Source organism: Myotis davidii, unplaced genomic scaffold (assembly GCF_000327345.1).
Source record: "Myotis davidii unplaced genomic scaffold, ASM32734v1 scaffold30, whole genome shotgun sequence".
Taxonomy (NCBI): Eukaryota; Metazoa; Chordata; class Mammalia; order Chiroptera; family Vespertilionidae; genus Myotis; species Myotis davidii.
This window is the reverse complement of record NW_006282874.1, coordinates 1,783,590-1,805,702: the sequence shown is the minus strand read 5'-3', so window position 1 is coordinate 1,805,702 and position 22,113 is coordinate 1,783,590. Positions and strand designations below refer to the sequence as shown.

Below are 22,113 nucleotides of genomic sequence, written 5' to 3'. Positions count from 1 at the left end.
GATGTATTTTTAAAAATCGACACATTCCCAGGACAACATGTAGGAGCAGTCGATTCCACGTGGCTCTCCAGGAAGCTTGCACGGCAGGTGGCACCTGACTGGGCTTTGGAGGAGGAGGTGACTCCTGTCCAGCGCACAGGAGGGACGTAGCTGCAGGGTCCCTCTGGCCCTGAGAGGTGTGAGCCCCGAGAGGGAACCCGGTCGGGGCCACCAGGGCCCCCAGGAGCCCTCCCACCAGCCGGGCCCCATGCAAAGGCGAAGGCCATCCATTGGTGACGACCCTGAGCCCAGCTTGGATTTACGGTGGCACGCATTGATTTTGGCTCCTGGAGGGTGTCAGCTCACCATCAATTAGGAGATTTATGTCTAGGTGCCTCAGAGAGAAGTGGCTTTGCACATAAATACCTTCCCTTTTTAAAAAACTACGAGTGTTAATGTGCTGAGGAATTTCAGGGGGACAGGCTTTAGGGAACTCCTATGAGATCCTGGGTCAGCTCTGGGCAGGTACGTGGCCAGGACGCCTCCAAGGTGCCCACAGCGTCATCCACCCCTCATCCAACCTCACCCCAGGAAAGGGGGCCGCCGGCCTCGCACACCTCGCTTGGCTCTAGAGCAGTGGTTCTCAACCGTCTGGCCCTTTAAATGCAGCTCCTCATGTTGTGACCCAACCACAGAATTATTTCCGTTGCTACTTCATCACTGTAATGTTGCTACTGTGATGAATCGTCATGTAAACATCTGATATGCAGGATGGTCTTAGGCGACCCCTGTGAAAGGGTCGTTCGACCGCCAAAGGGGTCGCGACCCACAGGTTGAGAACCGCTGCGCTAGAGACTCAGGCACTCACAGGTCACCTGAAGGACCAGGGAGCCGGGCAGGGCCAGGGACTATGGGTGACGCAGAGGGGACCAGCGCCACACCCCGCCCCACAGAGCCCAGATGCCATGGAGGACACTCGCAGTGCCAATGGCGCAGGACAGGAGGTGGGGTCCCTGCTGTGAGGAGAGTGAACTGGCTGCTGTGATGGCAGCACCAGCCTGGGGGGAGGGGCTGCTCAGACGGTGGTCAGGGCTGCCTCTCAGGGTGGCATCTGAACAGACACCCCAAGGGTGAGGATGAAGTCGTCTTGCAAAGAGGAGGAGGGAGGCACTGCAGGCAGAGGGAATTCCAGAGGCATGGGAGAGTTTAGAATATTCCAGACACAGGAAGGAGACAGCTGTAAATGCTTGAGAACTTTCTGGAACGTGTGCCTCCAGGACCGTGTGCACCCCCAGCCCTTTTTATTCACTGGCTCATTCTGTGGCTGTGCCTGAAAGGCTCTCCTGTCTGCCCCTTTCTATTCCCTGACGACGCGCCCAGAGAGACGCCCGTGGTCAATCAGTTCCTGGCACAGAGCGGTCAGTCCTGGTGCTGGTCCCGGGCTTGGAAAGCCCTGGCCACGAGCAGCCGGGGACCCAGGGATGGGCACACAGTGAGGGGCAGGCCCTTTCCCTCCGGGAGAAGAGTGGCTGGGAAGGGAGGAAAATGGGGACAACGTGAGGGGCGGGGAGGCGGCCAACCAGGGACAGCTGAGATCTGAGGAGGGCTGAGAACCAGGACTGCTCCGGGCCATCTTCACAGATATGCAGGCAAAGCGACGGCCATCGCAGGGCACCCTCTCCCTGGTCAACGGCACTGGCGTCCACTACAGGGGCAGGCACTGAGGATGCCAGCACCGCTCAGCCATGCACGCTTGTGTATATGTGTGTGCGAGCGTGTGCCTGAGTGTGTGCGCATGTGCCTGTGTGTGTGCGCATGTGCCTGTGTGAGTGTGCCTGTGTGTGTGGGTGTGCATGTGCCTGTGTGTGGAGTGTGTGTGCCTGTGTGAGTGTGTGCCTGTGTGTGTGCACATGTGCCTGTGTGTGTGTGTGGGTTGTGTGCCTGTGTGTGGGTGTGCATGTGCCTGTGTGTGGGGGTGGGTGCCTGTGTGTGTGTGGGTTGTGTGCCTGTGTGTGGGTGTGCATGTGCCTGTGTGTGGGGGTGGGTGCCTGTGTGTGTGTGGGTTGTGTGCCTGTGTGTGGGTGTGCATGTGCCTGTGTGTGGGGGTGGGTGCCTGTGTGTGTGTGGGTTGTGTGCCTGTGTGTGGGTGTGCATGTGCCTGTGTGGGGGGGTGTGTGCCTGTGTGTGTGTGGGTTGTGTGCCTGTGTGTGGGTGTGCATGTGCCTGTGTGTGTGCCTGTGTGTGAGTGTGCGTGTTTCTGTGTGTGCCTGTGTGTGGGTGTGCATGTGCCTGTGTGTGGGGGGGTGTGCCTGGGCGGGGGTGGGGTGTGCGGTGGGGCTGCCTGTGTGTGAGTGTGCGTGTTTCTGTGTGTGCCTGTGTGTGGGTGTGCATGTGCCTGTGTGGGGGGGTGTGTGCCTGTGTGTGTGTGGGTTGTGTGCCTGTGTGTGGGTGTGTGTGCCTGTGTGTGTGGTGGGGGTGCCTGTGTGTGGGTGTATATGAGTGTGCGTGTGCCTGTGTGTGGAGTGTGCGTGCACCACCGTTAATAATTCAGCTGCAGCCAAATGGCAGAGCCAGAGCCAGCTCGGCGGCCCCAGCACCTGCTCCCCGTCACGGGCCTTTGGAGGACCGCCTGTCCCTCGTCCGCCTGGGACCAGAAGCGCCTGACCAGCCCGTGACAAATGCTGACATCCTCCCTCAGGCCTCTCCTCCCACCCGCCCCAATCAGAGGGCTACAGTGTGGTGACTTACCCTCCCCTATCACCTCCAGCCTCACCCCTGCCCTGTCCTCCGGAACAGGAGCTCAGTCCCCACAGGCCCCTGCCCCTGCAGCAGCCGATCCGGTGTCCGGCCCCGTGACTGGCCTTTGGAGATGTCCCAGGCTTGTACGTGACCCTCGGCAAGACTCAGGGGGTGACGTTCCTGCGTTCCCCCTCCCCCCGTTCCTGGTGGGGTGTGTTGGGCACCCCCCAGTCAGCCCTTCCCCCACTCCTATCCCAGGCAGAAAACATTAATTGCTTTTGCAGCTCCAGAAAGATCATCCATTTAATTAAGACGGCCCTCCCTGTGAGCACCCTCAGCTGCTGGCAGGGCCTTAACAGGAGGCGGCTGGAGGGGAGGGGAGAGGCCGGGAGGGGACCCTGGGGGAGTGACCACTGCACAGCAAGGCCCCGTGGGTCGGCTAAATGTTCCCGGGGGTCAGGCCTCTGGGGCCCAAGGTCCCGTCGCGGGGAGCAGGGAGCCCAGCGGCATCTTAATTAATCCACAGAGAGCGCCGGCCCCCGCATCACCTCTGCTCGATCACTCAATCCTTCCAGCCTCCTAGTGATTTAATTAAAGGCTCCCCCCCCTCAGCCAGGTCTCATTTTCCTTAGAGCAGCACGGGCACCAGGAGCCACGGAGCTGGTCTGACTGGTGTTTCCCTATCAGGACAGAAAGGGGGCAACAGGTGACACAGATTCTCCCCACCCTGACCCCGACACAGAGGAGGAGATGCAGGCACAGGGGGAACCAGTGGCGGGGTCCCCTCCATCGGGGCTGTGACCTTCAACCAGAGACCCCAGCTGATCCTTCTCTAACACAGGAGTGTAAAAGCGCTTGGTTTCTGGAAGTCACACTAAAACACAAATCCCTGAGCAGATGCACGCTCCTGGCCCCGCGTGCGGACCAGCCCCGACCACAGGCTCAGGAACGTGGGGCGGGAGCCCCCGGGGCGCCCCTGGCTCTGTGAGTGAGGGAGTCAGGGCACAGGCACGCTCACTCCTCGTGGACAATCTAGGGCTGCTCTCGGGCGGCAATGGCAGAGCCGAAGAGCTGGGAGAGCCCATGAGACCGATCTGCTCTCTCCAAGAAACACTCGCCAACCCCCACAGCACAGCCGGGGCCCGCGGCTCCATCAGGAACCCTCCAGGAGCCCGAGAGCCAAAACACTACCCTGCCTGAGGACACACTGTGTGCCAAGGACACCCCCGCTTACAGAGGAGCTACGTGAAGCTCAGAGGGTGAGCGACTGCCGAGACCACAGACCCACAGGCCCTCTCCCCACCCCACCCCCCGATGCCAGGGGGTGCCAGCCCCTCCACACCACGCCCATGCCTTCCTTCCCCCGGTGTGGGCCCTGGAGGTCCCCCAGGCCCGACCTTCTCACCGTCACACAAGGAAACTGAGGTCACCCAGTCATGACAGATGGGGAAGGGCCCCAGGCTCCAGGCCCCCAGCAATGCTCCTTCATCCTAGCAGGGCCACCTGCCCGTCAGGTGAGGCACTGGGCAGGTAACAGCCGTCTCCGTCCACTCCAGGGGTGGGGAACGGCCAGCCCACGGGCCGTATGAAGCCCATGAAACCATTTGGTCTGCCCCTGCCGAGGCATGAGGGGTGAGCTAATTAAATGTTGCACCAAATACAGCAGGCGAATTTTAAGTTGATAATTCTGTACGGCCTGTGGATGATGTTATAAACATCCAAGTGGCCGTTGGCAGGAAAAGCGCTCCCTACCCTGACTTACACAATAGCCATGGATTTGCGTCTCATCACCCCACTTATCAGATAGAGGAAACTGAGGCACAGAAAAAGAAAGGGGCGTATCCCAGGGCATGCGGCCAGGGACACGGGTTCTCCCAAGTTCGAAGCCTGCTTTTGCCACCGGCCCCAGCTGCCTGGTGCACTGGGCCTGTCAGAGAAGCAGCGAAGGGCCACCCCTCTGCTCCAGCCACTGCCAGGCTGCACCAAGCCCAGGCCAGCGGCTTGGGTCACCAGCTCCCCCTGCTGGTGCATGGCCTCCACAGCGCCAGTTCTCACTGGTTCATTCCTACCTTGGCCTTACATGAGGTTCCAGCATAACTGAGAGGCAGGGAGCACACCGCGGGGAAGAAAGCCGGAAAGAGACGGCTCTGGGGCTGGGCAGGCATGAGTTCTAGCCCCTGCCTGCCACCTGCGGGCTCTGACCTCCAGCAAGTGAATGTGCCCCTCTCAGAGCCGCCCGACCTCTGGAGACCACGATCCCACACCCAGGAAAGGGGGGACACAAGCCGTCCCGGGGACTCGGCAGGAGGGGTGCAGGGGTCTAGGAGAGGGCCCGTGCCAGTCAACCGCGGCCGTACGAGAACAGCCCAGCAGTGCGTCCTACTGTGGAGACGCTGAAAGCACTGTCACCGAAGGAGGAAGGAGACTAGTTTGGAGGGGCCACCCGTCCTGAGAAGGAAATGCCCTGAGGACCGCAGCCACCTCTCAGTCCCTCCTGACCGCTGCCCAGGGGAGTCACCCCAGCTCCCCCAGCCTCTGGGGCGCCTCTGCCCTTCACGTGTTCAACGCAGGGACCTCAGAATAGAAATGACGACTGTGAGGATAATAACCCTAGTTGGACTCTGCCAGGAAATGGACACACATCAACCTGGCCTCCGTGAGGACGGTGCTACTATGAGCTCCATTTTAGAGATGAAGAAACTGAGGCTCAGGGAGACCACGGGATGGACCAGCCAGCAAGTGGTGGGCCCAGGACTCCAACCCAGACTGGGCGGACTCCACTGGGTCTCACTCAGCACGCCGCGCCCCACAGGGACAGACCAGCCGGGCACCCCTCCTCCAGGGTCCCGGGATTTTCCAAGGCTCATTCCGTCCAGGTGACCTGAAGTGCCCATCACAGGGAGCCTCCCCTCAATAGCTTCCCCTGGTCATCACCAGCCCTGCGGGAGGTGGCGGGGGGGGGAGCTGCTGCCTGGGACATCGCTCCCTCCCTCCCCATCTGTCTGGTTCTGGGAAAGTCAGAAAACCGCAGAGAATGAAGGGACCTACGCTGAGCGCTGGGGGAGGCGGCGGGCGCCCGGGGCCCCTGGGCCTGAGTCGGCTCCTCTGCCTACACGGACCTGCTTTTCCTTTTGTCTGTTTGTGATGGTTAATACAACAAACCATCCGCGGCTTCTCGGCCCACAGAGAGTGTAACAGCTGTATCTCCCACAAACCACCGAAGCCCTAAATTGCAGCCGGGAAGGTGACGGGGAGAGATTAGAATTTTTAAAATCATATCCAAATGTGTCCCCGCCTTGAAAGAAACACACTTTATTTTTTCTTCCCCAAATTCTTCCTGCTACAACCTGAAACCATTAAGCCTGGGAGGGGACCGATGGACCTGGATTTCATCCAAAGTCAGGAAATATCCAAATGGCCCTTGGCAGAAATTGTAGAAGGCGGGGGGGCGGGGGGGGTGGGATGGACTTGGAATCAAACAGTCTTTCCTCCAGCCTTGAGAGGTGGAACCAAGGAACAAGAGGAAAAAATCATCAGTGCCAACAGCTAATAAATTTTGAATACTTATTACAAGAAACATTAATTTGCTAAATTGGCCCTGTAGTTAGAGTATAAAAATGAGTCAAACTCAGGAGCACGGGGCGGGCAGCAGGGACTCGCTCTGCATGCCACGTGGAGGGCCACCACCTCCTCCCTGGGCACGGTCTCCAGGCCCAGAGCCCGCCCTCCACCCCCACCATGGGCTGAGCACAGCACCGGCCTCATTTGCGAGCCTCAGTGCCCCTGGGGCTGTTCCATGACCCCCCTCAGCACCCTCCCCCGTCCGGTGCCCCCTAACTGGATGCAGAGACCCCTCCCCGTGAGCTGCCAATACCTGGCAGGGATGTTCCCCCAGCATCCCGCTGTGCAGCCATGAGGTGACTGAGCTTCCAAATCACACAGGTGCCAAGGGGTGGAGTCCGGTGGGAGCCTGGGAGGGGGATCTACACACAGCAGGGTCGGTGCCTGAGGACAGAGCCTGGGTCCCTCCAGGACCAGGCCAGTGAGCGCTGCCCTGGGCTTCCTCCCCAGCCCCCCAGGGCTGGTGCCCACCTCCCACCGGGACCTGGACGGTCTGCGGGCTGGCCCTGTGCACCCTGCTCTTGCCTCCGGGCCACACGATTCCTAGGCTTTGCCTTGCTGGTGTCAGGGCTGGAAGGTAACAGGGAGACGGGGCGCACAGGGAACCTCGCACTGGATCGTGTCCCAGACACAGCATTCTCTGGCCTCGTGTCACCCGCTGCAGGTTACTTAGGGAGCCTCCGTTTTCTCGGGTGTGAAAGGGGGAGAAGAGTTGGCGGACAGCACTTGGATTCTGAGTGCAGGTCTTGCTGGGGCTCCAATTCTAGCTCTGCTACTTCCTGGGTGACCTTAAGCAAGTTTCTTAACCTCTCTGTGCTGACAGTCCCCATCGATAAAACTCTGACGCCAGCATCTAACGTGCAGGGTTGCTGTGAGGATGAAATGAGAGCACCCAGCCTGCATTGAGTCAGTGCTGTCTTGGTGCCCACGGTTCAGTCGTAGACCCCGATGGATGGGAAGATTAAAGACCCTGGTACGGACCCTGGCACTCAGCAGGCACACAGGACACATTATGAAAGAGGAAGGAGGCGCCCATCCGGCCTTTCAGCACCGCGCTTCACTCCCCTGGCACAAAATCCTGAGCAAACAGGTGGATGAAAAAGTACCCAGTCAAAGGCCCAGGGGGAGCTAATAATTGCTTTACTTGTACCACGTGAATGAGAAGAGCCAGCCCCTTCCCCAGGAAAGAACCTTGGAGAACCAGCCCCTGCCCTGTCCCCCCAACACAGGAGTCCTGCATCACAGACCAGGGAACTTGCTAGGATTCCAGTGGCCCAGGTGGGCTGGGGTGGAATACAAGAATAAACAGCCTGCTGGTCAGCCCTGCTGTGAGCAAACCCCGGGACAGCCCTGCCGGGTAAGGGCTGGGACGAAGCGCAGGTGATTCAATGGCTCAGGGAGGCAGCAGCGCCTCAGAACATGTGAACGGCATTAAGTGGCAAAATCCTTTCCTTCCCTCCCTCCCTCCCTCCCATGCCCAGCACCTCTGAGGCCTCACCCAGGAGCCTTGCCTCCCTCCGCTGCACCTCCTCCCGGGACCAGAGGCCCAGGCCCCTGGGTTTCCGGCTGCAACCCAAGGTCAGGGGTAGGGGCGCAGGTTCCAGGCCAGAGAGCCCGCTCTCAACTGGCTTTGCCTCTCTCTAGCTGCGGCTCTACGTGCCCTAACCGCCCGCCTCGCCCGTGTCCCGCTCGGTTTGCGAGGATGAACTGGCACTTACCCGCGGGCTCCAGCGGAGTCAGTGATGGGATGGAAGCGGAGAGTTTGGCCCTGGGCTGGGCGGGCCCACATTCCTTCCGGCCTTCACTGCTCGGTCACCTAAAAGGCCAGCCGCCCACCTGATGCCACCAGGAGGCCCCTCTGTGGGGTGGGGGTGCAAGGAGAAACTTGACTCAGGTAAACACTTTGCAAACAGGAAACGCGGCCTCAGAGGGAAACTTAGGGGGCCCTCCTCTGAGAACCAGAATTGCCTGCTTGGTTTTGGTCCAGCTAGCACTGTCCTGATTGGTCAGAAGCATGCGTCCCTATTGGTCACGATGGAGCCGCTCTGATTGGTCGGTAAGTGAGATGTAGCTGTGCCACTCTGATTGGCGGGGGCAGGGGGGCAAGTCTCAGCCTATTGGTCAGATATGATTCCAGAGCCCCCTTGATAAGGTTCAGGCTCAGTGGGCAGGGATGCCATGCAGACAACGGGCCTCTGTAAACGAGGGCTCTGTTACCCTAAAGCAGTGGTTCTCAACCTTCTGGCCCTTTAAATACAGTTCCTCATGTGACCCAACCATAAAATTATTTTCGTTGCTACTTCATAACTGTCATGTTGCTATTGTGATGAATCGTTATGTAAATATCTGATATGCAGGATGGTCTTAGGTGACCCCTGTGAAAGGGTCGTTCGACCGCCAAAGGGGTCGCGACCCACAGGTTGAGAACCGCTGCCCTAATGAGACTTTTGGGGCAGGTGTATTCCTTCTCGTGGTCAACACTTGCCATTTCCTGGGCAGGTCACGTCAGTCCAAGCCTCTCTGATGTGTCCCTTCTCTGCCTGGACCCGAGGGTGTGGTACCCACCGGAGACACGCTCGTGAACCTGCCCAGCTCCTACAGACACTTTCACCGCCTCCCATCACCTGTTCCCTCCTCCGCCCACTCGCCTTGGTGGACTTTTTGAGGCCCAGACCTGTGTCCTTGGTAAGTTGTGTTCCTAGTTCGCAGCCCAGTGCCTGCTTGGCCGCTGGAGATGGTCAGTCAGTCTTTGCTGCATCGCTGAGTGAATGAACACACAGTAGGCGCTGTGACAGCCCCAGGAGAGGGAGGACAGCTGAGCACAATGCAGTTGCAGAGTTAGGCAGCGCTGGGTGTGAACCTCGCTCTGCCCACAGGCGAGCAAATGATACATCCCTGTGTGGGCTGCCATTTGCCATGGGACTCTCCTAGGAACTCACCATGGACAACGGGAGGGAAAATATTGTGTTCCTACTATGTGTGCAGCCCACCTGATGCATGGACAAGATCACTGTTCTGGAATATTGCTCTGCCCTTCACACCCTGGTCTACCAAATGGCCAACTCCCCATGGCTTACTGAGTAAATCCATACCCATCATCTCTCATCTTGTTCTAGGTTCTGGCTTCTGATTGATCTTTGTGCCTTTCCCCTGAGGGCTGTCCACCAGCCAACGGAATGCTTATGGCTCACTGTGCCCATACTATGCTGCCCCCTTGGGGTCAGCTCCACTCTTACTTAGGAATTCCCTTCCCCTCCCCTGGCCCCAATCCTTGCAAGTGCAAAGCCTATCTCATCTACAAACCCTGATCACAGGACACCTACTCTAGGAAGCTCTCCACTCATCCCACTTGGGAAGTGTCCCTCCTTCCCCTGAAGGCCTGACGCACTTCCCTTCCTGGCTTAGGGCAAGCTGTCACTTTCCTCCCTGTATTAGAGCAGCCTTCAGGACTCCGCCTTCTTCAACCACACCAACCACCACTGCGTCCGTCTGCCCACCTGCTGATGCACCTGCACGAGGTTGCCTTTCAAGAAAGGGTCCTAAGAGGGAGCGAATCTTGACCTTGGTGAGTGGGACGGTGGGTGATGTCAGGCGACCCGGGGCTGGGCAGGGTGCAGTAGGCCTCGCCTAGATGTCAGCAGTGCTGTGCACAGAGCAGGGGCTCCAAAAGGTGTAGGCCTTACCCTCGAGCACCTGGACTGGCACCTGAGTCACACGACAGTGTCGGGAAGGCCTGGTCGTGGGCACAAAGTGTACAAAGCGAACGGACAGGTGATGCCACGTCTGGGCCGGCGGCAAATCGAACGCTGGCACAGATGACAGGTTAAGGTCACCGACTCCCAACACTGGGCCCCGAAGCAAATCTAAATGCTTCAGAGGAGAAAGTGCATCCGGGCTGCATTCTAAGGCCCTGGGCTGCAGGAGGAGGGGGTCGGGGGGAGGGGACGCACACCGTCCAACAAATACTCAGGCAGAGACTGATTTTATTCCATCCACCTGCCTCCTTAGGAGGTGAAGAGTAAAAAGTGCATTTTTTTTAAAAAAGCGAAAGAATGCCAAGACTGTAAGCTGAGGCCCCACCTGGGACGGCGGAGGAAGTCATGGATTGTGGTTACTCCCATGATAAGCGCCTGGATCCTGGGGGGCGGGGGGGTGGAGTTTGATCCTGGGGGGCGGACTTTGATCCTGGGGGCTCTGTGATAAGCCTGCCCCTCCCCTTCCCCGCAGGCCCCCGGCTCTGTGGTGCCGCCTCTCACCAGGCTGCACGCAGCCCCAAATGCAGATTCAGCACCTCAGTGGGGTCAGGAGTTGGGGCTGGGATTCGGGAAGATGCTGATGGGGACTGGGGGGCGTCTCTGAAAGGAAGGGGGCGATGCGGTGTGAGCCCTGTCTGAAGAACTGATGCAGAAGTCTTTTCAGAAGCAGATCATTCAGGGTAAGGGGGGGTTGTGCTGGGGGGGTCCCCTATTGCTGCATTTGCCAATCACCTTGCCCACCCAAAGCAGCACCAGGAGCCCCCATGGCAGCCGGCGGATGGAGGAGCACGGAGAGCAGCAAGGACAGCCCCGGTCAGAAGTCGCCCTTCTGGTCCCCTGGCGCCCTGCAGGGCCTGGCAGCCCGGCCCTGGCGCTGGGCGTCCTCAGAGCTCCTGGGCCAGGTGCCCCCCCAGCTCCTCCGCGGGCTGCATAGCCTCCTGCACGTAGACGATGAACTCCGAGGGCTCCCCGCCCTGCGTGTACACGGTCACCGTCTCGATGCCCTCCACGTCGTCCGAGGACACGACCAGGTGGTGCTGCTCGGCCAGCTCCACGGACGCCTGCTGCAGCGTCTCCTGGATCATGACCGTGTGGTTGGAGCTGGGCTCCTCATCGGTGACCTATGGGAGGCAAGAGAGGTCACATCATGCAGGCCTGCTTCTGGGTCCGGCCATGACAAGAGTCACCCATGACTTACGGAGCACCTGGGATGCCCCAGAGCACGTGCCCACTGCACACAGACCTCTCCACGGCTGCACTCGCTCCCGAGTACAGGTGCGGCGTGAATAATGGTCCACTAGCTGCCAGAGGCCACGGTGCCCAGTGGGACACCCGTCTGCTGGGGAAGACACAGCCGCAGAAAGAGCCCTGGGTGCAGGGCTAGGCCGCTCCCTCCAGGGGGCACAGTGTAGGCTGGGCGGGGTTGGCCAAGGCAGAGAGGACAGGTGGGAAGGTGGCAGTGACTCCAGGGGAGAGGGGAGAGGTGGGCTTGCTCCCACAAGCTCCTGTTCATGGCGCCTCCTTCCCAGCCAGCAGGGGGGCCTCCCCTCCCTGCCCACTCGGGGTGACACGCCATGACTCCACGCTATCTCTGGAGACCCCAACTGGCTCGGACTATACCATGCCCTCTGGGCAGGAGGGGCTGGCAGGGGCCACGGTCCCTCAGGGAGGAGTTGGAAAGGCGCCGGGGGTGGGCTCTACAGAGGGGAGGACTGGGAGGAACGCCGAGTCACTGACAGAATTCACCAGGAGCCAGAGAGCTGCTCCGAGTGGAATTATTAATGCATCTCGTCTGATGTATTTTTCTGGAGTGAATTGAGACCTTTTTCTTATTCCTTCTTTTACTGCTTGTTTCAATTTCATTTAAATGGGAAAATGTACTGGGAACTAAGACTTTAGAAGTAAATATTGATTCATTTCGCTCTGGAGGGGGAGCACCTGACAGGGTGGAGGGTGGGGGAGGGAACACACGGCGAATGCTTTTCCCCTCTGAACGGCCCGTCATTTCCACACGGGGGGTGGGGGGAGATACATGGGGACACGGGTGATTTAGGATGGGCCCTGACCCCACAGGTGCCAAACACACCTCCTGCTGTTCAGTGAACAGATGAGACAGGTGGGCCGGGAGCAGGCATGGGCCCATAGCCCTTGGCCGCCAGCTGCCACTCAATGGCCAACCCCCTGGACAGAGTTCCTTGTTCACCTTTCCAGAAGATTCTGCCACCTGGCACAATGTGCCGCCCTGCTAGCTGCTCCCACGGCCTCTGGGACTCTATCCCCGGCCCTTCTACTGCCCGTCTGCCTGGGCACTCCCGGGTCTCCATCGCCGACTCCCTCCCTGTCCCCACGGAACCCCACGTCCACCCAGCCCTTGCAGCTTCCACACAGCATCTCGTGGGGTGAGCATTTCTGTCCCGGCTTACAAGTGGAAACACGGAAGCTTCCAGGGGGCCAGGGACTCATCGAAGGGCAAACAGCTGGGAAGCAGCAAGAGCTGGACCTGAGCCTGGGTGACCCCGCGTCCTGAGACCTCGCGGAGGGTGCAGGGTGGCGGCAGCTGAAGGGAGCACAGGCCACAGTGAGAGGGCTGAATCGGTGCTCTGCCCTGTCCCCGTCCCTTTACGGCTGGCTGTCTGGCTGTCACCATTCGCTGTTCAAGTCCATCACTCCAGGGCCTACCCCATTAGCACAGGCTGGAAACTGCTCTCCACGCAGACATCACATGGCTTCAGCATTATCCCCAAATGCTGATCTAACACATCTTGCGGGTGAATTATGAGCAGCACAGAAAGCTCAACCCAGGGGACGTACAGATTATCCATAAACCGGCTGAGGCCTGCACTGCTGCCGCCTCCAGTCCATGGAGCCTGGACCACATCACTGTGCGGCCAGCGCTCTGCTGGCTCCACTCTAGGGAGGGGCGGCTTCCCTCGGGGCCCCCAGGCCCCCAGCTCCAGGATGGCTGCAAAACACTCTCCCTTCGCTAAATTAACTGTTTCACTTTTCCTTCTTGGCTTCCGTTATAAAATTCAGTGCTAAATGCACAGATGAGCTTGGGTAGCTCTGATAACACACACCTCTCCCAGGTTTCTGCTCCCACGTCACAGATGTACCTGACAACCTTCATCCAACAGCCCCAGCGACTCCCCTTTCCCCGTTTCTCCAGGCTCCTGGTCACCACGTGACATCCTTTCTGTCTGATCTGTGTGCTTTTTCTCACTAGAGTCACTGTCTCCTGGACCCCAGGGGCCCTGCTGCTGCAGTCAGCACCTACTGAATACCTCCGACCGAGTGCCTGAATGAACGGATAACTACGGAAAAGGCTGCGACCAGCACATCCCTCCTCCAGGAGCCTGAACTGGATTCTAAGTCAGATGCCCTGTCCATCCTGGCTCTGAGGGGCTCACTGTGTTCTTGGGTTTTAAGTATTTGTGTAACCGAGACTCGGCTTCTGTACAGCGAAGCAGGAGAGAGTAGAGAGAGGAGCGCGGACAGACAAAAGGATGGTCTGCTGATCGGACGCTCTGCGCTGTGACAGAGGCAGCCCCTGAGGCTGGAAGAGGAGGAAGTGAGCCCATCGGTGTGACCTTCACTCAGAAACGGAGCACTTCTTCCTGCCGGCACAGGCACGCGGTGTGGGTCTGGTTGGGGGGGTGCTGGGATTTAGGAGGCCAGCCTACACGGCCCCTCCTGTCTCTCTGGCTGTCGCCACGCGTGGGCTCACTGTGCCTCAGGCCCCAAGGGGGCATCTCATGACCATGTGCCCAAATGTGTCCGCATCCTGCTCACTGCCACGCTGGGATTCTTCAGAGGAAATGCATGACAAGTTCTGAGAATTTTCAAATCTATTACACCTTTCCCCGGAAACACACCTCCATCCACGGGGCGACTGGAAACACGATTCCATGATAGTCACGGGTAGAAAAGGCCACGCGCGAGACTAGACCCACGCATGCGGTTCTATTAGGGACATGAGTTGGAGGTGAGGCGAGGGCCCTTACCTGTTTCACCACAGTCACCGTCCCTGGAGCCATGGCAACCACGGAGGCCACGGCCGTGGCGTCGTGGGCCTCGCTGCCCAGCTCAATGATCTGCTGGAGGATGTTTACCGCTGTGGGGTCCAGCCGGTCACCTTACGGGGAAGAAACAGACGGGACCCCTTAGGCCACTGGTCCCGAAGGTCCCCGAATGCAAACAGCCAGAGCTCCAGCCCACAGGCTCTGAACCCAAGTGTGGTGACACGAGACCACCTCTCAGGACGGAGGCCTGGGCAGCGCCAGCCACAGCGTCAAGGCAGAGGTGGGGGCCCCGGGAACACGGGCGGGTGGTCGGCAACAGGCTCTGGGCTAAACACCCGGGGATGCCTCACTGTCCAAGCGACGGGCGTCTAGTCCCAAACCTGTTAAGCTTGGGTTCTACTGGAATCATCTCAAAAAACTGGAGTCCAGCCCGGCCGGCGGCTCAGTGGGTGAGCGTCAACCTATGGACCAGGAGGGCACAGTTCGATTCCCTGTCGGGCACATGCCCGGGTGCAGGCTTGGTCCCCAGTAGGGGGCATGCAGGAGGCAGCCAGGGTCAATGATTCTCTCTCATCCTTGATGTTTCTATCTCCCTCTCCCTCTCCCTCTGAAATCAATCACAAAGTATATTTTAAAAAATTAAAAGATTAGAATCCATGTTATCGGGTGGCTCCTGAAATGCCCGCCTGCCCTCACCATCGGCCTGACCCCCGTGGCTCTCCAGGACACGGAGCCCTGAGCCCGGCCATCGTTCACCGGGGGGAGATCAGGGCTGCGCTATGCCGACAGCACATCGCAACGCCTCCGCCCACATCTGCGTGCTGGGGGGAGGGGGGTGCATTGATTTTGATTTCTAAAAAATATTGCATTAAAATAGTATTCATTGTGATGATGGAGTTTTTGGCCCTTCCTTAACTTTCATGCTAGAGCTAACATGTCTCAGGCTCATCCCAGCTTTGATACCTGAGCCTAGGCGTATAGGGGGGGGTGTCTGCCCCACGGGGGTCAGTCAGGGAGAGGCGGGGAGGTGGGTACTGCGTAAAGGGCAGATGGGCACATGACCGCGGCAACAGCGACGTTAGTGAGCTGACTGCCTTCACACGCACCCCCAGGACCCCCCCCCACAGGTAACACCCACGCTACCGCTCTCGGAGGTGTATCTCAGGTCCTGCAGCGCGGCCACCGCGGCCTGCGTGCCCTGGACGTCCTCTTCGGCCTCCGCGATGTGCAGGTACTGGGCGGCGGGCTCCTCGGGAGGCTCTGTCACTGGCTGAGCAAACACATGACACCCGAGTGACCTTCTGGACGGCCCCTGCCCCCGGAGTCCCGGGAGGAGGCAAGAGGACAAAGCCAGGGCACTCTGCAACCTCTCACTGCTCCCCGAGGAGCCGGCTGCTCCAATAACTCCCCTTCCCAGGGAGAAAACTTCCCTCTGCAGACACGGAGGCTCTAGCCCGCTCTGGTGGGCAGCCACCTGCTGACACCCTTGCCCGGGAACAGCCGTGCAGATCCGGCTGGAGGTGCCGGGGACTCCTGTGCACGCTCCTCTGATGGCTCCTGTCTCTTCCCATGGCGCCAGCACCACCTCTCAGCGCCCCCACACCAGCGCCTCCTGCCCCATGGCTGGCAGAGGAAGGGCACTGCGGTGGGGGTGGCGGAGGGCAGGAGAGGGGGTGGCGATCAGGTAACATGTACAAAGCCTGCAGCCCCGGTCCCGGCGCCGGGTCAGGGCTCAGTACGTCTTAGCTGCTCGTCCCTTTTCATTTTTATACGATGGCACGGTAAACAAAAGTGAACACAAAAAACCTATCTGTGCAAAGTGAGGACTCATGGGCAAAGAAGGAGCTACTGTGACGGAGCGGGCAGAATTTCACACGCTAGACGGGAATGCAGACCTCTTCCCGGAAGGGAGGCGGAGGCCCAGGGAAACTGAGGGAAGCATCGCTGTCAACAGTAACGAAGAACGAAAGGGAGGGCTTCGCACGAGACGGACAGGAGCCAGGCGTGCTCTGTGAGCACAGTCAGTGACGGGCAGGCTCGGGAGAGCGCGGATCACTCTATTCCGGCCACGTTCACTCAGGCGTTCCCAGCCCAAAAGAGGGGGAGGAGGAAGAGGAAGAGACGGAGGAGGAGGAGCTCACAGGCATGGCCTCCCGGGCACACCCCGCGGCCAGGAGACAGGACGTGCGGAGGTCCCCAGTCCTCCCAGCCAGGAACCGTGCCTGGCTCACATCCTCAGAGGAAGGTCGGGCCGGCCCCGCCTCGACAGCCTCACCTCCCACTTGGGCTCCCCTTCCGTCTCCACCAGCCTCAGGCCGTGCTTGCTCTTCAGGTGCCGGTTGAACTCCCAGCGGGTGCCGTAGACGAAGCTGCACACGGGGCACTTCAGGCCGCCTGTGCGGAGGGAGAGGCAGGCGGTCAGCGGGGGAGCCCCTCCTGCCCCCACGTAGGAGGAGGAGGGGGCTCATGTGCGATCCCAGCTCCCCGGGCACGGAACGGGAGAGCCACGGGCATGCTTTTGGGGGCAGAGGCTTCTAAACGTGATGTTTTCTCCACTCACTGAGTGACACTTGCAGAGCGCACTGGTCTGTCCGCCCCCCATAGCCACGGGTCCCACAGCCGAGATTCAACCAGCCCCGGGTTGAAAATATATGTTTTTAAAGATACGTTGTTGCTGATGTGCTAGGCAGCCAGACCTATGAGGGTTGTGTCTGCACAGATTCTTTTGCTCGTCGCTATTCCCCAAACAACATGGCGTGTTCATTGCCTGAGACACTGTGAGTGACCGAGGTGACTTTATACTGAGGGCGGGGTCGGCAGAGCGAGAGCCACAGATGCCAACTCCTCCCCCGAGCGCACCCCAGGAGAGGCGGCTCCGAGAGTCGCTATTTCCTGCCGGTCCGAGCTCTCCTCTTTTAGGCGAAACCTAACGCGCTGCTTTTTCATGGCCAGAGGATAAGAAAGCTTTGTTATCGTCTATTAACCATCTATTAAAATCCTGTTTTCCTACGATCGCCTTTTAAAACTCCCCGAGGTGTGAGACGCGTCACCTTTTCCTCTTCGTGGTGAAACTGATGCTGGTTCTATAAAGACAAGAACGAGGCTACACTCAGGCGTTCACGGAAACGAACGATTCCCGCCCGGCCGCTCAGACGCTCGGCCCTGGACTGAGGGGTCGCAGTTCCACTCCTGGTCAAGGGCACGTGCCAGGGCTGCCAGTTCCATCCTGGCCCTTGGCTGGGCACATGTGGGAGGCGACCACTCACAGAAACGGTGTTTGCTCTGCAATTCATGTGCAGAGGCAGGACTGCTGGCAAGGCCCTGCCCTCAGCCCTGAGCAGGCCCTCTCCCTCTCCCTCTCCCTCTCTCTCTCCCTCTCCCTCTCTCTTCCCCTCCACCCTCCACTCTCTTTAAAAACCAATGGAAAAAATATACTCAGGTGAGGATTGACAGCAACAAAAAAGATTCCTTACAGAAAACTAACTGAGGGAGGAAAACATCCTTACGTTATGTTTAAATTAATATAATAATGTCCCCACATTAATTAAAACTTCCACCTTGGCCACAGCGATGTTAATTAAAGAACCAGTGGAAGTCTGTAATCTAGACCAAGGGTGTAACTCTGCCAGGAGCTGACATCAGAGCTGAGAGAAATTCCTCCCTCACTTCGCGACCTTACAGGCCAGGCACAGTAAGGTCAGGGGGGCAACTGGGTGACCCTCCCTGCAGGGCTGATGAGCAGCGCCCACCCTGAGAACGGCACACCCCACACCACCACCTCCCCATCAGGCCCGATGACCAGGCAGAAGAACAGAATTTCAGGAGCAATTTTCAAAATCGAGCGTGGCATCCTTCGCTCTTTGGGGAACGCAATATATTCTGGAGGAGTTTCAGGCATTGAAGTCCGCGTGCTCCTTTGTGGCGGCTGATACGATTGGAAATTCAATTTCATTTTCAATAATCCATCTCCCGGGACGGCCTGGACACCGGGCTGGGGAGTGGAGGCCGGAATGTGCTGGCTCGCTCGCCCCAGAGCCACTGCCTGAACCTCCCGGGAGGGGAGTTTTCTCTCAGGTGAAAACGCTGGAGAGGAGTGAGGACTCCAGTGTAACCCCCAGGGCCCCTCCAAGCAGGGAGGAGGAGGGGAGGCCGCAGCACTGGGACATGAGGCTGCTGGCCATCGTGGGCTCTGAAGGTGAAGGGAGGGGCTGACCCTAGAAGCTGGCAGAGGCCAGGAAATGGATTCCCACCAGAGCCGCTGCGTACAGACTCGCTGGCAAAGCTGACTTTCCCCAGGGGACCCGCCCTGGACTTCTGACCTCCGGGAAAGAGCAGCAGCTGGCATACCGCAGGCTGCACCCACTTTCAGCAGAATTCACAAAGCGCAGACATAAGCACAACGGCCTCTCTCTGTATGGCACAGCGTGTGCACTAAACCCTCCCAAGTGGGAATACGTGACTAATTACTGAAAAAAACAGCCAAAGAAACTCCAAACTTCTCAATATGGGAGAGGCTCCATCCATCCATCCTCTTTAGTGTGAATGTTCTGGATGGTTTTTCCTTTTCAGGATAAGCCATCTGAGGACTCGGTAAATATTCTGGGGTAACCTAAAGAAGCCCCCCTATAACATGCTTGCCACAGCAGTCTCTGTCATTGCAATACAAGAATTAGCTGCAGGAGCAGGAGCGTGGATAAGTAGAGAGGCCCGGTGCCCGGGGCTGTATCACGGAGAGCCTTAGAAATGACAACGAGGAAGACCAGAAGGCAGCGGCACGTCCGTGCCAGTCAGTGTAAAATGGCGAGCGGAAGCCGTGACCTCCATGTATGCAAAGTGCGTGCTTGGACCCAGAGCAGAAGGCAGTGCAGACGAACGAGCTGGGGGCAGAGGGGGTCTGTGGGTACAGTATGACGTTTCATTTCCCATTTCCATTGAGGTTGCTCTAACACGGCCAAGAAGGAACACTGGTGAACAGTAACGAGGAGGAGGAGGGTGACACGGCGACGATGAAGCATTAACAGCACGTTCAGGGGCCAGGATTAAGTGACCAGAGGTCGCGGCTCCACAGAAACGCGCCTGCGGGGACTGCGCAGGCCCCGGGCCAGCTCGTGCCTACCTTGCCGGACGAACGCGTCAGCGGCCAGCTCCCCGGCACCCACGTTGGCGTACTCCTCGTTGGGGTGCTTCCTGTTGTAGTGCCTCTTCAGGGAGCCCGAGATGTTGCAGGAGTAATGGCAGTGGGCGCAGCGGAAAGGCTGTGGGGACAAGGAGGGCGGTCAGGGGAAGGTGAGCCCAGCCCAGATGGAGCCCGAAGGATGGGGAGCTCGACCACCGAGCCACCCCAGCCGGGCCCAGGCCAGGTCTTCACGGCCTTCACCAAGCACAGAGCCGCCTCTGCTGTAAAATAAGGCCAGAGACTAATGAAACTGAGGGGAGTGAATGCTGTGAAACCATGGGGACCACGGGTTCGAAAGTGGCTGCACGGAGGCCATTCCCTCCTCACCACAAACAGCAGTAAACAGATCGCGCTAATTGCTCCTCGCGCCGGAGCTGAGAGGACTCTTCCGCATCCTCCGATCATTGATTTTTTGTAATCGCTTGTGCTGCCAAAAATGCAATATTTCTGAGATGATAGCACGAGTTATTAGACAGACAGGATTTTAATTTAACATAAGTCGATCCAGTTTCCTTTTTTTCCCCCAGAAGTGCTTTAAAAAATCTCACCCCCAAGGAAGCAGAAGGCGGCATGAGGTTTTCGGCAGCGGGAGCTCAGTTCTGACAATAAACCGCCCGCCCTGCATGCCCCTTTCTCCTCGAACTACACGAGCTGCAGGGAGGAAGGGGAACTGTGACCTCAGGCCCCTCACCTCCTACTCAGCTGGGAACCGAAAAGCAGACCGAACGCCAGCCCTCTCCTGCCCACGCTCCCGCCCGGGGCTCAAGACACCCTGACCCGGGGACACGCTCGGCTGCTGAGCTCAACCTCCGTGGGCATCTGGCTCAGGGGTTTCGCTTGAGTCTGATAACTAGACACGCGGCTGCGGGCTCGTGTGCTCACAGCAGCGAGGGGAGTGGAGCCGGGCCCGCGTGCCCCTCTGCGCGGCTGGGAGAGGCCCTTCTGGAGGGAGACCAGCTCCATCTAAGAGACCAGGACAGAACCCACGGGCACCATCCCCAGCTCTGCAGCAGGCGGGTGGGCATCCTCACACCTGTCGGGTCAGGGGTTCACTAAGGAATCCAGGATCTGAGGGCGCACGTGCTTGTCCCCAACGCCCCATTCCTTCCTCCAAGTCCCTCGTGTCTGAGGGCAAGAGTGCACCTCCTCCCCGTGTGCCCCCTCCTGCACACGCCTCATGGCCTCATGTGCCAAGGACAGAGGATGCCACCCTCCTGAACAGAGTCCGAGGCTCAGCTCCTTCCTCCGTGAGCCCTGGGGCCCGGAGGCCAAGGGCGCCCCTCCCTTCGGAACGCCGTGCGTTGCAGCCGGACCACCCGCGCTCCCGGCGCCTTACCTTGAAGGAGGCGTGCTGCTCCATGTGCCGCAGCAGCTGGGGTCTCTGGGCCGCCGTGTAGTCACACACCGTGCACTTGAACTGCTTCCCTGGGAAGAAGGGAGGGCAGGTGAGAGGCGCCAGGCCCTCTCCTGCGTGTGCAGGCAGCGCCAGGCCTGAGCCCCGGGCACTGGAGGATGCCCGTCAGCGGGGGTTCTGGGTCTCAGGGGAACCAGCAGGGAGGGGCGCAGACAGAAGGCGGCGGGGCCGCCACAGGTGAGGGTGCTGGACGCCGGGTAACGCCTCAGCAAGTCCTACCAGAATCCCTCTTAACTCCGCATGGAGGGCGGCCGGGCTGGAGGCGGCTCCAGAGGCACTGGCTGAGCTTCAAAGGGCTTTTCATTCATGACTAGAGACTCTCACCGTAAAGGCCCTGTGTGCAGCCTTCATCCTGCCCCACCCGCTACAGGAGAGCAGAACCACGTGCAAACTCGAGCGCACACCCCGTCCACGCTCTCTCTGAAGTCAGAGGGGGCGTGGCACAGCCCGGCTTTTTAGCGGTGAATTCTTGCACACTGTGTGTCCGTACAAAGGGCTTCATCGGGCCCTTCACAGGCCGATGTCTCTCTGTGCCTGTTGACAGGCAAACCTGTTCAAGGGAAGCCTTTCCCCAGATGACCCAGCCCTCACGAGGCGCGGTGATGAGTTCTCGGGGAAACAGGAACGAACACGGACAGGGCACGTTAAGGCGCCGATAACTGGAAAACTAGACTCCCTAGCAGGTGAAAGACAGGGTGACGGCTGCATTCCTTTCCGCTGCATTAAAAGGTGCCGCGAAGATCCACTGAACAGCGTGCTCCTCTCCCGTATTCTAAAACATCGAATCCTCAAGCATCAATTTCACGGAACGGGGAGACGAGACGGGATCACTGCCAGGTGTCCAGGCTGCGGTGTCCCAGCCCCTCCGTGCGGCACACTTTACGTTGTTGCTGCTTCTTTCCACTCGTTTAATCAACAAAAATCAACGAACAAAAGCCTCCTACAGCTAAGACACAGTTCTAGGCGCCGGGGATACAAAACAAATGTAGTAAAAGTCCAAAACCCCTGCTCGCGGAGCTCCCAGTCCAGCGGGAGATGCAGAAAAACGCAGGAAGAGAAAGAGCAGGCGCGTGGAGGGGAACAGCAGGCGCATGGAGGGGAGCAGGAGTGACTGGCGGAGGGCCCAGCGGTGGAGGCAAAAGTGGTGAAGAAGGAAAGGGCAGCCCACGAGGGAGGGAAAGGTAATCCAAGGAGGGACGCTAAGAAACACGGGGACCCTAGCTGGTGTGGCTCAGTGGACAGAGCATCGTCCTGTGGGCTGAAAGGGCCCAGGTTCGATTCCGGGAAAGGGCATGTATCTCAGTTGCAGGCTCCATCCCCAGCCTGGGCTCTGGTCCAGGCACATGCAAGAGGCAACCAATAGATGTGTTTCTCTCACATCGATATTTCTGTCTTTCCCTCTCTCTTCCC

The 22,113-nt window shown here is 59.1% G+C and overlaps 1 protein-coding gene across 1 annotated transcript in view; it reads right to left on the bottom strand.

Moving 5' to 3' along the window:
* Positions 1-10,305: 10,305 nt before the first annotated feature.
* Positions 10,306-22,113, bottom strand: part of ZFAT (zinc finger and AT-hook domain containing) — a 134,138-nt gene continuing 122,330 nt past the window's right edge. Inside the window, 6 exon segments of the mRNA XM_015561439.1 lie at positions 10,306-11,215; positions 14,096-14,226; positions 15,257-15,383; positions 16,389-16,507; positions 19,230-19,368; positions 20,626-20,714. Coding sequence (XP_015416925.1) covers positions 10,979-11,215; positions 14,096-14,226; positions 15,257-15,383; positions 16,389-16,507; positions 19,230-19,368; positions 20,626-20,714 — 842 coding nt within the window. The 3' untranslated portion in view covers positions 10,306-10,978.